The 18,465-nt window shown below is 44.8% G+C and overlaps 1 protein-coding gene across 3 annotated transcripts in view; it reads left to right on the top strand.

Moving 5' to 3' along the window:
• ERICH6B (glutamate rich 6B) overlaps positions 1-16,833 on the top strand; it is a 194,077-nt gene extending 177,244 nt beyond the window's left edge. For all 3 annotated transcript variants that reach the window (XM_075591123.1, XM_075591121.1, XM_075591120.1), the window contains 2 exons: positions 11,703-11,931; positions 15,791-16,833. In XM_075591123.1, the coding sequence (XP_075447238.1) occupies positions 11,703-11,931; positions 15,791-16,240 (679 nt within the window). In that variant the 3' untranslated portion in view covers positions 16,241-16,833. The remainder of the gene's footprint in view (positions 1-11,702; positions 11,932-15,790) is intronic.
• Positions 16,834-18,465: the final 1,632 nt, after the last annotated feature.

Raw genomic sequence — 18,465 nt, 5'->3', positions numbered from 1 at the left:
AACACCCTGAATACATGTAAGAAAAACCCAAACCCTCCAAATACATAACCCCCAAAATAGATAGAGGACAAAACAACCCAAATACATACAACCCCCCCAAATATATATACCCCTTCCCCCCAAATACATAGTAAAAAAACACCGCCCCCAAATACATAACCCCCCTTAAATACATATAACCCCTCCAAATACATATAACCCCCCCTCCACCCTCCCTATGTACATTTAACACCCCCCACCCCAAAATACATTAAAAAAACACCACCACTCCCAAATACATATAACTTTTTTGTTGGATTATGTATTTGCGCCCACCTCCCCAAATACATATACCCCTTTCCCCTCCCCCCCCCCGCCCCCCATACATTTAAAAAAAAAAACACCCCCCAAATACATTTATCTACCTTGGGGATGGTCTCTGGCCAGGCCCGACTCTCCCCCAGCCAGCACACGCCAGCATCAGAGGCTCAACGTGGGACAGAGTGAGACCGAGGTCAGCAGCTGGGGGTAGAGCCGGGCCGGGCGCCAATGAGAGGACCAGCAACCCGGCCAGAGGTCAGGCCAAACTGCTCTGTCCGGCCGCCAGGCCCCCTGCACTTGTCCCGGCTCTCCCTCCCCCCCCCCTGTCTGCGGCACTGTCGCTTGGGCTACCTACCTTTATGACACAAAAACTGGTAGTGTGTTTCACCTGATCATTTACACTGGACTTATATAATTTCAATGGCCCTAAAACCAGACCTGTTTATCAATTAAGTAAAAACATACCAGGAGCTGTACACTCCTTTCATATTGATGTAGGACCTCTTTATTCCCAATTACCCACATGCCCACAGAAAATGTGTATATGCATAAAGCTTGGGTTAAAACCAGCCCTGTTTATTTCGCAGTAAGCTCTAACTAAACAAGTCAGAGCCCATTAACCCCATTTGCATTACAAGGGGCTCTGTTCCTTGAGTGACCAACGCCCCTGCACAATCTGTCTATATGTGCAAAACCAACAGTCCTAAAAATCAGTCCTGTCTATAGATTGCATTCAATCATATAAACACTCGCCCCCCTCACACCAAGAAGGGGTATTCATTTCCAAAAGTGACGAGTGTCCATAAAACCAGTATCGTAGAGATTATCCCTATAGCATACATATACCCACACCCTGTGACTATACTTAGGTGTTTATAAAAATCCACACTAGCTGATATCACCTCAGACCTAGTGGGGTACTTACCGTGTGTGATTCATTCAATTTTATTAATTTCTGTGTTGTCTATACGTCACTGCTTGTCTGATATTTCTTATATTCTAATCTTATACTATATAATTGAAAGCACTGTATGCCTGCATGCATGCTGGCTGGCTGTTGCCTGGATGTTCGGTGTCCCTTGGGGAAATCTCATTGGTCCCTTGGGCCGCCCCCGCACACCTCATTGGCCTGAGGCGGAGTGACGGCCCAAAGGACACACAGTGTCTCACACACACACACACACACACACACACACACACACACACACACACACACACCTCACCCCCCCCCAAGCTCATCCCCTCCCCCAAGCTCACCCCCCCCCCAAGCTCACACCCCCCCCCCAAGCTCACACCCCGGCGCCGCGCGTGACAGGCCGCGCGAGATGGGAGAGGGGATGCCCCTCCGGTCCCGGCTCCCCCCTGTCACCGCGTGACAGGCCGCGGGACAGGAGATGGGAGGGGGGATGCCCCTCCGGTCCCCGCTCCCCCCTGTCCCAAGATGTCATCTCCCGCTCTCTTCCCCACCGGTCCCGGAGGCTCCGCCTCTCCCTGTTTCCCGCGCATTCACCCCCCCCCCCCCCATCCACGTGCGAGCTGCCGGACGGGTGAGGGAGCTGCCAGACGGGTGAGGGAGCTGCCGGACGGGTGAGGGAGCTGCCGGACGGGTGAGTGAGCGGCCTTCACCTCCCCTCACCCCCCTTCAACTCCCCTCACTCACTTCCCCTCAGTGAGTTTACACATGTGCACCCCCTTAACCCCTCTCCCTGCTCACACCAGGGCCCTGTAACCCTTCCACTGCCGGGGAGCTCCGCAGTGCGATCTATATACATCGGCAGGACACATTCTATATATACACAGCAAATTGCATCTGTATGCAGAGAAATAGATCTGAATATAGAGTATGCCTCTGTGTATACAGTATGATGTGCCTGTATACAAAGTAGCATATTTTATGTGTTGTATACAGGACTTTTTATAGTGCAGAGCTCTGTGTATAGTGCATGTGCACAGTGCTGTGTATAGTGCATGTGCAGAGCGCTGTGTATAGTGCATGTGCAGAGCGCTGTGTATAGTGCATGTGCAGAGCGCTGTGTATAGTGCATGTGCAGAGCGCTGTGTATAGTGCATGTGCAGAGCGCTGTGTATAGTGCATGTGTAGTGCGCTGTGTACATCTAAATGTGTATCTTACACGTAGGCAAACTAAAACATCCCGGGCAACGCCGGGTCTCTTAGCTAGTTCCTAATAAAGGTTACATTTTAACAAAGACCACATTTCCCACATTCTTTGATCTGAGTGCTGTCTGAAAGGAGCTCTCTTCTTGCCTTTGCAAGTATTTGTTTACTCTGTATGCTTTGCTCCTCCAGCACCATACCAACTCACTCACTAGATTGTATTGTATTGTATGTCTTTATTTATATAGCGCCATTAATGTACATAGAGCTTCACAGTAGTAATACATGTGGTAATCAAATAAATAACAGATAATATAAATAACAGATCATGGGAATAAGTGCTTTAGACATAAAAGTAACATTAAGGAAGAGGAGTCCCTGCCCCGAGGAGCTTACAGTCTAATTGGTAGGTAGGGGGAACGTACAGAGACAGTAGGAGGGAGTTCTGGTAAGTGCGTCTGCAGGGGGCCAAGCTTTATGTGCCATGTGTTCAGAATATCCACAGTGCTATTCATATGCTTCTTTAAGCAAGTGTGTCTTAAGGTGTGTCTTAAATTGTGTCTTAAATTGTGGCAAGAGCTTCCATCGTTTCCCCCCCTCACATCATACGTTAGTAGAAAAGTGAACGATGCTGTAAGACTTCAAAAAGTATGTCCCTTACATTCCTTAAAGAAGGGGTGCACCATCTTTTCCCTCTGCCAGCACTCCCCAACTCCTCGCCCACACCCCCCCCCCTCCCTACCTTGGCTCCGGCGTTCTGACGTCACGATGCCATGGTAACGCGGCATCACGTGACCCCGTGTTGCCATTTGACGCCTCGTTCCAGAAGCCGTCTGAGCCACAGTGAGTGAAGTTTACAGAGGCCTTCTCCGCTCCCCCAGCATTTAATTTAAATGCCTTCGGGAAGCGCGTGGAGCCTCTGTAAACCCCGCGCCCCCCGTCGCAGAGAATCTCACCCCCCCAGTTTGCTCACCCCTGTAAAACACCAATGCCACTTTCCTTCTTCTTTTTTCTTTTTAAGAATTATAGGCTTGAAGCTGGGGGTCTCCGGAGCTGAACAGCGTTCATCTCCACTCCGGGGACCCCCTGCTCCCTGAAATACTTGCCTCCGTAGGTGGTATATAATGTGAGAAAGAGAAAAAACCCCTATTAGGTGCACTCATTACCAGTGGGAAGGATACTGGGCAGTGATAGAGTTAAAAACAAACTTTTACTGCCTAGATATAAAATAAATGGGGAGAAGGTAAATATAACAAGATATTAATAAATAAAAATCAAAGCAGAGGTCAGTGTGTGGAGATCCAACTAGTAGCCGCCCAGGGGTAACATAATTTGGCAGGTAGTAGGATAACTGGATATGCATGTACCTGCGGAGTCAGCAAGGGGTGAATATCCTGTATGGCTGTAATGATCACAGGCTGTGACAGGGTCACAATATGGTGATAGTCAGCAAGTGTCCATGGTGTATACCAGCAATAAATCCAATTGCTATACAGGGTGTCAGAGGGTAAAAGCAATAGGTACTCCTTGTAAGGGGGGGAAAAAAACCTACACTAGGAGTAAGTTCTGGGTAGATGCGTTATCAGCATGTACGTGTAGCAGTTGGCTCGCAGCTGGGCTGTCACTCCAAACTATTTCAGCATGATAAATATCATATACCTCCCATAATCCTCACAGACCTGAGCTACAAGGTTTAAAAATTGAACGCAGTTAGGCAATAAGGAGAATGCAACAATCGTGCATCGGTGTGGAACGGGATGCCGTAGCATCAGAGTAACCATCAACTGAGATTGCTGCAGAACATTGATGTCACAAGAAGGCGACCCGACGTACGTTTTGCAATGTGTGCGGTGTCACCACCTTTGCTTCTCCCTTTCCCTCACTATCCATCAAGCTATTCTTTTCCCATCTTTAAAACCTGCCTGAAAACGTACCTTCATAATCCAGCAGTTCTATAGCTCTGTAATGTGACTACACAACTCACTGCATACCTGTACGGTCATGCCTTCTTCACCATGCCTTACAAATGTTGCACTTCCGTGTACTACTTCTTCCTATGTCTTCTCAAACTATTATGATTGTCAGCTCTTTTGCTCAAAATGGACTCGTATATTTGGTGTGTGTATTCTTTTTGTATTATTTTTCCCTGTACTATTTCTTGTGTAGGATCTCTGTAAACACTGCATACCTGGTCAGCACTATAGAAATATGCTATAAAGTAAACAATGTATTATGTATTCATTTTGTATTCTACGTAGAGGTTCGCAGTATATTGTATGTATGTCTTTATTGATATAGTGCCATTAATGTACATAGCGCTTCACAGCAGTAATACACATGACAATCATAAATAACAAATAATACAAATAACAGATCATGGGTGATTCAGACTTAAAAATTAACATTTAGGAAGAGGAGTCCCTGCTCCGAAGAGCTTACAATCTAATTGGTAGGTAGGGAGGACATACAGAGACAGTAGGAGGGTATTCTGGTAAGTGCGTCTGCAGTGGGCCAAGCTTTATGCATCAGGTGTATAGTATTAGCCGTGGAGCTACTCATATGCTTCATTAAGCAGGTGTGTCTTAAGGTGGGTCTTAAAGGTGGATAGAGAGGGTGCTGAGGTATTGAGGGGAAGGGAATTCTAGGGGTGTGGGGCAGTCAGTGAGAAAGTTTTAAGACGGGAAAGGGCTTTAGATACAGAGGGAGTAGAGAGAAGACATCCTTGAGCGGAACGCAAGAGTCGGGATGGTGCATAGCAAGAAATTAGGGCTGAGATGTAAGGAGGGGCAGAAGAGTGTAAAGTTTTAAAAGTGAGTTGAATTGAGTGTGAGATGCGGGATTTGATAGGATGCCAGGAGAGGGATTTCAGCAGGGGAGACAGATTTAGGAAAAAGTAGAGTGATTCTGGCAGCAGCGTTTAGGATAGATTGTAGGGGAGACGGGTGAGAGGCAAGAAGGCCGGACAGTAGAAGGTTACAGTAATCGAAACAGGAGAGAATGAGGGCCTGTGTCAGAATTTTAGCAGTCAAGCAACAGAGGAAAGGACGTAACTTTGTAATATTGCGGAGGAAAAAGCGAAAGGTTTTTGATACGTTTTGAATGTGAGAGGAGAATGTGAGTGAGTTGAGTGTGACCCCTAGGCAAGCTTGCCCTACTGGGTGTATGACAGAACTTCAAACAGTAATGTGGAAGGAGGTAGTGAGGCCACGTTTGGGATGAAATATGAGGAGCTCTGTTTTAGCCATGTTGAGTTTAAGGCGGCGGAGGGCCATCCAGGATGATATAGCAGAGAGACATTCAGAAACTTTGGTTTGTACAGCAGGTGTAAGGTCAGGGGTTGAAAAGTGAATTTGTGTGTCATCAGCATAGAGGTGATATTTGAACCCAAGAGATGTGATTAGGTCACCTAGAGAGAGTGTACAGAGCAACGAAGAGAGGTCCCAGGACAGAGCCCTGTGGTACCCCCACACATATTCTAACTGATAGGAGCCATGTAAAGCCCACTGTACAGAGAATGCAGCGGCGATACAGGATTATTTTATCAGGAACACACACGTTCTGAAATCAATGACTAGAACTCCTTATCTTCCGGATTCATTAGAGATAAGACACCGGGTTCCCCACAGAGGTTGGCCTTCACTAGTGCGTTGAAAATCTCCTCTCAGTTTTCAGTCATACTCCATCCTTGTCATAGACATGTTTTTATTCCCTTGTGCATGGCAGGCAAAAAACAGTTCCTAGGAGGTATGAGAAGTCAAATTGATCTTTCATGCTGGCTGGTTTCATGTAGGCGTCTGCCAAGTTTTTGTTACTCAGCACTTCGCAAAATAGAAGAGTTTGGGCTGGGCGCGTTCTGCCAAACTTCTTCATTCCTCCCCATAACCCAGCCCTAAAACAGCAGTGTGCATTTGTGCTGCGTTCCATGGCCGAGTTATTTCCCTTTATTGCAAATCTAATTTAAAGTCACTTGCTAAGCAACAGTAGCACTTCTGACGTGGTGGGAACGCCATGTTCATCGGCACAGTATTCACGAAAACAAAAAACAAATCCCTGTCATTCATCAATATCTTCAGAAGAATTGTAAGTGTCATTTTTCGCCCAATGTGTAAAAAGGGATGCGAAGGTCAAAATGATCAACTGAAGCACAAATATAGCCAAATTACAGGTTTCTGAGGAAAAATACGAGCTATACATCACATGCTAATAAATCTAAATAATTCAATGAACCAAACTGGGCTATTTAGAGCTAATTCTGTCTGTCCAGTCCTATATAATACATTGTGGCTACTGTCTTTAGAGCACATTCACATGTCTTAGACAGGTCTGCAACCCTGCCTTTCAACCATTATCACCTCGCATACAGTGCTCCCACTGCAGCAAGGGATTCTGGGAAATGACATGCAAATGAGCACACAATGTGTGATATTCTTTATTGGCTATATGCTAACGGTGGAGGTTTTCTGTCGCCTTTTTCACCCACCATAACTTTAAAATGTATGGTAAGTCTTTAGAGCAGTAAGAAAAGCACCGATGGCCATTGGGTCATAATTGCCAGGGAATGTCTACCCTAGATCCCTTCTGGGACCAAAGTAGTAGTATTTTTAATGGGTTAAATGACTGACATTGTTTTGAAAAGTATTTTTTTTTTCTTAACCATCTTTACTTAATCTCTTTTGTGATCAGACAGTTTGTGAAATCCTGTATCTACAGACATATAGTGAACCCAACCCTATCTTGCTTTGTCATCTTGTGCAGTAATTATGATGATTGATTAGCTCAATGTGTCGGAACAATACCTATGTGATAAAAATGAATTCCCCAGGTCTTGGTGAAAAATAAAAGGGTCATCTAAAGGTAATTGAATATTTCGAGGGAAACCAATTACATGGTCTAATTGCTCACATTTGTTTTTACCGTTACCTGCGGCGTGGTACTTCCCATTTAAGCGTTCAATACGAATAGATTTCCAAACAGTAATAACTCTGAAAAGAATGAGATCGGAAGACAAGCCGCCTCTCTAATCTCGTCCCTGTTAAGATGAGGAGGTCTCCCTAGCATTACCCGTGACAATGATTACAACTCCTATTCCTCATTTGTAACTGGAGCCTGGTGATCCCCTAGAGTAGGGGGGGGGGGGCAACTCCAGTGTTCAAGGGCGACTAACGGGTCAGGGCCGCAGAAAGCTTTCCCGGGGCCCAGGACCAGAGTTATAATTGGGACCCCCTCCCATGTCAGCGGTCTTAAGAGCCCCCCCCCCCATTTCACACCTCTTGAGCCCCCTCTATTTCCCCCCCTCTTCCCATGTATTTCTCTCCCCTCCGTCTCACTCCCTCTCTACCTCATTCACCCCCTGCCCCTCCATCAATTACCCCACTCTCACTCAATCCCCCCCATCCCGTCACAGACAATACACCCCCCCCCCCCATATACGTATAAATGAACCCTCCACCTCCCAAATTCATATTTAAAAAATATATATATATATAAAAAACACCCAATACATATAAAAGACCCCACCCACCCCTTCGAAATACATATAAAAGAAGACCCCACACCCCCAAATATATATGAAAGAAGCGCCCCCTCAAATACATACAAAAAAGCCCCTCCACCCCCCAAATACATATAAAAGAAGCCCCCCACCCCACAAATACATATAAAAGAAGCCCCCCTCAAATACATACAAAAAAGCCCCTCCACCCCACAAATACATATAAAAGAAGCCCCTCACCCCCAAATACATATAAAAGAAGCGCCCCCTCAAATACATACAAAAAAGCCCCTCCACCCCGCAAATACATATAAAAGAAGCCCCCCACCCCACAAATACATATAAAAGAAGCGCCCCCTCAAATACATACAAAAAAAGCCCCTCCACCCCACAAATACATATAAAAGAAGCCCCTCACCCCCAAATACATATAAAAGAAGCGCCCCCTCAAATACATACAAAAAAGCCCCTCCACCCCACAAATACATATAAAAGAAGCCCCTCACCCCCAAATACATATAAAAGAAGCCCCACACCCCACAAATACATATAAAAGAAGCCCCACACCCCACAAATACATTTAAAAGAAGCCCCTCACCCCCAAATACATATAAAAGAAGCGCCCCTCAAATACATACAAAAAAGCCCCTCCACCCCACAAATACATATAAAAGAAGCCCCTCACCCCACAAATACATATAAAAGAAGCCCCTCACCCCACAAATACATATAAAAGAAGCCCCTCACCCCCAAATACATATAAAAGAAGCCCCACACCCCACAAATACATATAAAAGAAGCCCACCCCCCAATTGCATATATATATTTTTTAAACACCATCAAATGTATTTACCTTGGGGATAGTCAGGCCGGGCCCAGTGGCTTCAGGGGGCCCTGCAAGTTTGGTCCCAACCTCTGGCCGGGTCCGGCTGCCGGTCCTCTCACCGCTGGGCCCCGGCTCTCCCCAGCTGTGGGCCCCCCTCACTCTGTCCCACGCCAAGCTGCTGGCACGCGCTGGGCCTCCCTCTCATGCCGGTGTGTACCAGAAGCTGAGTTCAGCTTGCTTCCGGCGCGCAGCAGCATCACAAACTCGACATTGGACAGTCTGTGAGGGAGGCCCGCAGCCAGGGCTGACACCTTTTACCGCAGGCCAACTCGGAGATTTAAAAAAAAAAAAAAATGTCGTGCTTACCTTCAGCGGCATCTCCCGGTATCTTTTCCCTGCAACTCGTCAATATGGCCGCGCGGCATAAAATGGCACAGTGTTGCCATGACGAGTTGCTGCGTGATGTAAAGACGTTACGTGGCGTCAAGTTGCCATAACAACGGGACGCTTTATGGCACTTAGGCATCATGTGATGTCATGTAATGTCTCGTTGTCATGGCAACAGGCGTCGCATGATGCTGTTACATCACGGAGCGTTCCCATTGGCATGGCAACGTGGCGCCAATTGATGCAGTGCGACCATATTGACAAGAGTTGCAGGGCGAAGATCCGGGAGACGCAGCTGCCCGCCGCCGCCTGGAGATACATGGCCAAAACCCATAGGCTCCAAAAACCTGGAGTGGTGGCAGTCCTGACCACAGCTGGAGGACAGCCGGGCCCAGCCACAAGACGGCCCCAACTTGCAGGCTGGCCGACCGGGCCCCCCGCAGCCACCTGCCCAGGACACGTGTCCTGGCCTTGGGTCGGGTTTTCAGGATATCCCAGGTGGTGCAGTCATTCACTGAGCCACTGATTGAGCCACCTGCACTAAAGCAGGGGCTGATTGAGCCACCTCTACAGAAGAAGGCATATCCTGAAAACCTGACCTGTTGGTCGCGCTTGAGGACTGGAGTTGCCCAGCCCTGCTTTATAGTGTACTACTATTATTACAGTTTGGGATCAATATGCTCATAATGCAAGTAGTCTATCCTTGTGATTATAAGCCTCATTATTTACATTTCATTGGGCCGCTATAACCTCCTGTTTGGCCGGAGTGCATCGTTGTTGGGTGTACATATGTGGGAAATGAATAGCTGATGTGATGTGGCATTTCTTAACAATGCTCAGCCATACTTTTCCAATGTGAAACAAACAGATATTGCGCTCGTAAGTGGTAAATAAGGATTAAGTGATATTGTGATCTAAATAAATATAACCTTAGGTTAGGGAGGTTTTATGCTGCTGTTCTTGGGGGATGGATCAGCAATCCAACTAGTACAGAAAGAAGAAAAAAACAGCGCAAAAAAACCTCATGGTGTAGTATTTAAGATAAATTTATAGAATAAAAGGTGATTATTGCACGTACATCAATAAAAGCATATATCAGCAAAACATGTTATGGTAGACATAACCGGAGGACGATCCAGACAAGACCGGAGGACGATCCAGATATACACCAGTCCGCACCCAGCTGTTCCCGCGAGTGGTAACATGTCCATAACATGTTTTGCTGATATATGCTTTTATTGATGTACGTGCAATAATCACCTTTTATTCTATAAATTTATCTTAAATACTACACCATGAGGTTTTTTTGCGCTGTTTTTTTCTTCTTTCTATACTTTTCCAATGTTATGATCAAGTGAATGATATAGTTAATTTCCGGTAACTCCGTACTCCCTTTTAAGAAGGGGCTCTTAAAAGAAAATAAACATTAATAAAATGTGGTATCCGTTTAAACCATGTCATTGATAATGTTTCCTGTAATAGTTAGCAGATCCCTCTTTCATCAGCGTGATGTGTGTACACAGACCGGCCTCGCTCACCCACGGTTCACTTACGACGTACGGCGTAGCCAACGCTTTGTAATACTACCAATGGGCAGTTTTCCGACTCCAAAACACCTTATTCAATGCTCATATCCAATATGACACCATGGGTTTCGCTTTACGACGATTCACTATCCAATACTATTTTCAAGATGACTGCCTGTATATGCATACATATATATAGTTCCATAGAGCAGGGGTCCTCAGTGAAGCAAAAAGTGGCACTGTGTGCCCATTTGCATGTCATTTCCCAGAATCCCTTGCTGCAGTGGAAGTGCTGTGTGCTGGGTGATAATGGTGAAAGGCGTGGTTGTAGACCTGCCTAAGACATGAAAATGAGCATACAGGAATATTTCCACTTGCTATATGCTTTGCTGTGGAGGGTTTTTGTCACTTTTTTTACCCACCATAACTTATCTAAGTATGGTAAACCCCATCCCATTGCTTCATTGCATAGCCAGTTAACCAACCCCTCACTGATGAGGCCCATTAAGGTTGAAACGGCTGTCTGTCGGTGGGTTTTCTGGCTATACATCCTAACCCTGGCTGTGCTTAAAGCTGTGACCATGCAGCAAGCTTAAGCCTATAGGGAACCATGTTAAAAATGGTTTTGAAGCAAAAGGTGACACTGTGTGCTCATTTGCATATAATTTCCCAGAATCCCTTGCTGCAGTGGAAGTGCTGTGTGCTGGGTGATAATGGTGAAAGGCGGGGTTGCAGACCTGCCTAAGACATGCAAATGAGCATACAGGAATATATAACACACACACACACACACACACACACACACACACACTTTATTAATTGAGTTGTAATTGTTACAAGGGATGGAAAAAGAAACTCCTATTGTATGACATGTTTTATCCATTTCAGTTTTTCCTGTGTGCAATCAAACATCTGGTACCCTGGGATTACAAAACACTATGAGTGTGCTGCTCGTGGTATATATTCATATATTCACATGGGCTGAGCTGCTACACAACACAAGTCTTATTTGCATCCATGAATAACTAATTTTCCCGTATGCTATTTTTGCAATAGGGTTGTTCTGGATCCCTGGGGGGGCTCCTACTTTGATGACAACGGGATACTGCAGAAACATTGGAAATGGTGGGACTGGAGCCCTCATGTCCATGCGCCTCCTTTTCAGTCCATTACCTTGAAGCTCAATGCTAACATTGAAGTTAAATTTTTAACCCAGGACCAAATCCATGTGACATTCTCCAGGAAGGAGGAGAATGTTACATTCAACGTGGGATCTAATCTAATGGTAAGACCGTTTACTATCTACTGTGGTGTGTCAGTATGGTTTAGTAAATGATTCAATTACCCTATCTTTTCAGGCACGCTATTTTGCAAGCACAATGAGCCCCTGTCCTGTGGAGCTCACAATATCATTTTGTTGCTTGATCCCCGTTAAGATAAAGTGACTTTTCCGAGGTCGAATCAAAGCTGGAATCGCAGTGACATTATACCTGAGCTACTCATGCAGCCTAATTCGGTTTAACCCTTCAGGTCATAATTACCAACCCAAGTAGATCACTGTTTTTCAGAAACTGCCTAACTTCAACATGGGCAGCGCCTACCCATTTATCTTTAATACAGCCATTTTCCCATCAGTTACTGTATAGAGAATAAAGAATGTGAAGGCCCAAAATGACTCAAATGCTACTATGGTGCAGTCTTCCTGATATTTAAAATAGATGGTGTCTTCATTTCAAGTGCCATTAAGAAGTAGCTACCAACTTCTCATAAGAGATATTGGAATAAAAGATAAGTGCCCTGTAAGGCAGAACAGCTGATTACCAGTGACAAGATAACCACACTTGGGTCAGCTGGTTCCTACAGGGATATGGTTCTCTCAGACAATATGCAAGGTACACAGATTTTCACAGTGAACAAATCCTCGGACAACTACAAAAAGGAGCTTAATTCAAACCTACAGTATATGAAGGGAGGAGGCAAGGCAACTCCTAAAGGTCATCCATCTGGAAGGTACCTGGGAATGACACAGATGCACTTCTAAAATCATTATTGTCATATTCCTGGACATGGTTAAAAGATGTCCAGTATGCTTACATCTTCTAACACAATGAAATCCTTCCATGTCCTTGCCTTCTTACACAATATTTCTAAGGCATTTACTTTTTCTATTGATACCACGTAGAAAGTGTGTATACTATGTTAAGCATCTTTTGTTTTCTGTTTTTCATAGCACCAAATGGTATAGATTATATTGCAGGGTGTGGACAGGGGTGACCGGTGATACACTGGCGACACACTTTATTCGAGCTTGGCTAGTCCCACGAATTCGGGTATACCCGGGTGTATTGAGGTTTGTGACTGTTTTCTGCCCGAGTGCATTGAGTTATTTTCCAAGCAGGGATTGAAGCATTTTATTCCCGCTGGCTGCAATACTGCACAGTATATATATATATACTGCATTACAATTCATGAATTTATGCCATCTGGTAGACACGCGAAGCATTGCAGCCTATTAAATCCTAATCATTATCATTTAACGGATCAGCCGCCCATCAGCCAGGCATGAACCCAGGCTGGGAAGGCAAATGCAACGGGGCTTGTCAGAGGTGAGGAGTGGCGCATTCCAGGTATCTGCCAGGTACATACCGGGTATTTGCTCGAATAAAGTGTGTCGGTGCAGTATCTCCAAAAATACTGGACACAATAGTGAAAGGTGCGACGTGCTCAAGACATATACACACACCCCTCTCACCTCTCGCTCAGCTCCAAGCTGTTTCCTCCTCTCCTTGGCCCCACCCCCAGGCTCCTGACACCTCAACCTGATTGACTGCTGCTGGGTAATGCAGCTAATCAGGTTGTAGGAAGCTTCCAAGCCCCCTAGCAGCAGCCCTGTTTGGGAAAAACTTGCGGCCCCCCCAAGCCAGTCAGGTCCTTATGTCCAGGGAAGTAACACCGGACACATACATGTCCAGTATGGCCTCAAATGTTTTACTGGACAGTGTGTTCAAATACAGGGCAATGTCAATGCTGGACACCTGGCAACCCTAGGTGTGGACAGTACTCCCCCATGTAATGTCCTTAGTAATGGTGCTCGTAGAGTCAGGGCCGCCAACAGAAATCATGGGGCCAAGGAGAAATGAAAGGAGCAGGGCCCCCTGAACCCATAGCGCACCTACCATGAAAAAAGCGCACAACTTTTACTATTTTCTTATTGTAAAACGGAAAAAAACATTACAATGCAATTTGTTTATTTTTATATTTTCAACAAAAGACAGGTGACTGTCTACCTGGGTGGTTGGGTGGCTGACAGCCTGGGGTTGCCTGCCTGGGTGGGTGAGTGAGTGAGTGACTGACTGCCTGGGTGGGTTGGTGACTGGATGGGTGACTGGGTGGGTGGGTGACTGAGTGACTGGGTTGGTGGGTGACTGAGTGACTGGGTGGGTTACTGAGTGACTGCCAGGGTGGGTGAGTTGGGTGGGTGACTGGGTGAGTGAGTGGGTCAAGTGACTGGGTGGGTGAGTGCCTGGATGGGTGACTGACCTTGACCGGTTGGGTGCTGCTTCCTGCTTCCTTGCCCGCCTGACGCTTTTTCCTCTGCCCCCGATATCATCGCGGCTGCTGCCCGGGGCGGGAGGTGGGCACGGGGGGGGGGAGGCATGGGAGGTGGGCGGCTGGGGGGGGGGATGAGACTGGCAGGCTATTTCCACGGCTGCTGCCCGGGGCAGGAGGCGGGCGCAGGGGAAGCTGGGTTGGTGCGGGCTCGCAACGGCGCTTCCCCTCCGTCCCACATTGGGAGCGAGGAGGGAGCGGGCCCACAGGTAGCAGGCTGGACACCCTGCTTGCCCTGCGCATGCGCGCCGGAACCTCGGCTCAGCACATGTACACAGGGAATCTCCGCCATTTCTTTTTTAATATAACGGGCCCGGCTGGGCCCCCTGACTCACGGGGCCCGGGACGCCAACCCCGGCAGACCCCCCATGTTGGCGGCCCTGCGTAGAGTGGTCACTCACCAGTTCAGCAATCCAGGCAGGTACTAGTTTGAAAAAAGAGTCCCCAGCACTTCTGAATTGTATTTAAATCATCTGTTTACTTTTTTTTTAAAACATAAAATAAAAAAAATTATATATATAAAAAAAAAAAAATGTGCATCTACCAGTGTGAATAGGTGATAGGGCCTCTGGTCCCACGGCCTTTCTTGAGGTCCTGTATCACTTAATGATATTTGTACCATTTATGTATTTGATCCTTTGTAACATCCTCTATTTTTTTTTTTATTATTATGATTGAAATAAACTAAGCAGATGTTTTAAATACAATTCGGAAGTGCTGGGACCTCTTTTGCACAATGCTATCACATGATATAGAAGCATATCTTTATAACCCCAGTTATGGAGAGTATAGATTTAGCAGAAGAAACTATCTATTAAAAACAAGATTACAATGTTGGTTATTATGCTTTATAGACATTTAGGAATTAAAATAGGAATGCCTCATAAATAGCCAGGAAACATAACAAAGGGAAGAAGACAAGTGATAAGACAAGCTTATCCCTGGCAATCAAGATAAGGAAGCCTCCATAGTATTAGCAGTGGCAAGGATGCAAGCCATTATTCCTCCTTGTAGTCTGAAAATCTTCTAAATGGTAATATTACTGTTTGTTAATAATATATTCACAATGCATGTACCGTCCTTTTGTTCTTTTTAATCTATTTCTATTGTATTTTTCTGTCATTATGGGGGGGGGGGGGGTTAAATCATATTTTATCTAGCTCCAATGGTCACTTGACTGACAATAAAGCTGTTATACCAGGGGTCCTCAGACTGTGGTTTACAGACTTTATGGGGGTTATTGAGGACTTTGTTGGTAACAAAACCATCTCCTTTATTGCATTGAGATATTTGTAGATCCAGATCTAGTATTTAATACATATATGTATAAACAGGTATTGATTATTGCTAGCTATGTCATTGTAGCAAACCTCCCAAATAACTTTTCTTCATCACAAACCCCTTCAGAGATGATCGTTAACGGAAATGCCTGCTCTACATGAAATTTATTAAGCTTTCCAGTTTGCCTTCAAATAATTTTACATTACAAAAGTTAGTGGCACTCGTTGATTGCAATGTTTTGTTTACTCTTGTAGTTAAAAGATCCTGAGAAATCCACCCTACTGAAGCCGAAGATTGGAGAGAGAGAATTCTACCTTTGTTCCAAAAAGTTTCAGATATACAACCTCCTGAAGAATATCAGCAAATTAGTAAGAATGCCAAATGGTCATCAAAGCAGAACGGAAAAGATTGAAGATTGTGTTATTCAGCTACAAGAGTCACTAAATAATATCAGGAGACATACCAGCAAAGAAATAGATCCAGGTATATTTCAAGCATACTCTGCTGAGGTGTTACCATGTGAAGCAAGTCTATCAATTAAGATCGTTCCCAAGAAAAAGCATCGATTCACACATGATCATCAGCAAGATGAACCACATACCAACAGGAATAGATCAGCTAACACAGAAACAGATCAGAAGGACACTGATAAGGTCAAAAAGAAAAAGACCAAAAAGAAGAGGACAAGCAACCAAGTTACGTAGAAAAACAAATACCAAGGAACTGACCACCAAAAGGCACAGCATGAAAGCATCAAAAGGCCCAGCATGCCACCATACAAGATATATTCAATAACGTCCAATAGCCATTATCAATGGTCACTAACCAGCAATAATCACGATCGTGTGTTAGTAAATATATGCTTTAAACCAGTAGCACAAACTAAGAAGAATCAGTCCAAAAAAAACCTACAGCTCAGATGATCATGTTACAACAATACTAACAAAACAACAATGATTTAGTTATCCAATATAAGGCTGGAAATGGTGCTAAACTACAAGGCATCTTCCGGCCCTTTATCAAGTAAAATCACTGAGACATTACCTTGTAAATGTATGTGAACTACATATTAACTATTTACACAGAATCCATTTCCACTCGTATTGAAGTTCACTGGGCCCTGGGAATTCAACCATAATGGCAAAATACGATTGGCATAAAATGTGTTAAGATGAAAGATATCGCTTTGTATTATTTAAGCTGATCAGAAAGTCACAGCTAAAAACAGTAGTGGTTTGTTTGTATGCCTGGGGGTAAGAAATAAGTGAAGTCGTACTTATGAATCGTAATAAACCAATCACCAAAGTAATAACTTAAGTTTACTTGCTTATTCGTTCACTGCAGTTTCAGCGTAGGCATCGGTGTGACTTCTTATGAACAAATATAGAGCAGGAAAATGCGTGTTTTTTTTTCTTACAAGGAAAAGAGTTAATTTAACCAATTACAAAATAAGTAAATATAGAATAAACCTTTAAAAAAAAAAAAAAAAAGAAGTTTGTATGCCCTTTTCCAGCAGGATTTGACTCCTCTAACATGCACAAAGCACCACTGCTTTCCTAATCCTTTCGCAGCGAGAGCTATAGGAAGTGCAATGCAAATATATACTGTACACATATACATATATAACATTTAAAAACCCAACATGAGGGTTGGATTTCTAATGACCATTTTGATTCAGTATGTACTGTAAACCAAAGTTCATAAAAAGTACAGGCATACCCCGCATTAACGTACGCAATGGGACCGGAGAATGTACTGTACTGCAAATCTCATATACGTGCATAAGTAACGCATTTGTAACAGGCTCTATAGTCTCCCCGCTTGCGCACAGCTTCGGTACAGGTAGGGAGCCGGTATTGCTGTTCAGGACTTGCTGACAGGCGCATGCGTGAGCTGCCGTTTGCCTATTGGGCGATATGTCCTTACTCGCGAGTGTACTTAAAGTGAGTGTCCTTAAACTGGGGTATGCCTGTATAACAATATTATTTTTTTATTTTTTTTATAGAAGTTAAAACTATATTGGCGAACAGATATCAGGGCCGGAGCAACGATTAGGCAGCATATTGGAGCGTGGCGGAGGCAGCCGGAGAGCAGAGCAGGCAGCTTACCGCCCACGCTCCACACTGCAGCAGGACATGGGAGAGGGGGTGTTGGTAAAAACACTCATTACCACAAATGGATTAAAATTGAAGCAATATATTGATGCAAAGTGACTGTCAAAATGATGCAATTTGCACCTGTGTTTGGTGCAGTGCTTCAGTTTGTGCCACTTGATGCATAACACCCTCCTCTCCCACCATTTCATTTGTCTTCTATCTTTAAGCAGTCTCTTCTGAAACCTGAAGGTGTTCCAAGACAGGTGCCATAGAATGTTTATCTACTGTGCCTCTTTTTCTGGTACTTGGTTAGTAAGTACATATTGGAGATGTATTCCTATTGATAGTTAATGGCCCATGCGGTGTCTGAAAAGCCTTAAAACTGGCACTATTGACAAATGGGATTCTTACCTTTTCAGCTTATGAGGTATAGTCCCTACGTTCAACCCAACTCCATGATGGTTGAAGCTGCCAATAATGTCTCTTATATCAGAATTCCACATTAAAGCGCTTCAATTTCTAAAATATTGACCAGGACTACAAACTTCAAAAGAGGCGGTACCAAACTTTTGTACGACGACAGATATACAGGATAATGTCTCTCTTCTGTCCTGACTCCAGGCCTTTGTCTACATTTGTCCTGCGTACCCTAACACGAAATCATAGCAATCCATAGAATTCACAAACTGATATTTCTCCCACTGGCATATGGATGAAGGGCCATATTTAGTAAGTGATGCTAAGCCGAAAGGCACCTTATGGCCCAGAGGAGGTCATTAATCAAAGTCTTCTGGCTGCAGAACCAGGACTGAGCTGGTGTAAAAACACTGCAG

The sequence above is a fragment of the Ascaphus truei genome, chromosome 3 (assembly GCF_040206685.1).
Source record: "Ascaphus truei isolate aAscTru1 chromosome 3, aAscTru1.hap1, whole genome shotgun sequence".
Taxonomy (NCBI): domain Eukaryota; kingdom Metazoa; phylum Chordata; class Amphibia; order Anura; family Ascaphidae; genus Ascaphus; species Ascaphus truei.
This window is presented reverse-complemented; position numbering and strand designations above follow the sequence as displayed.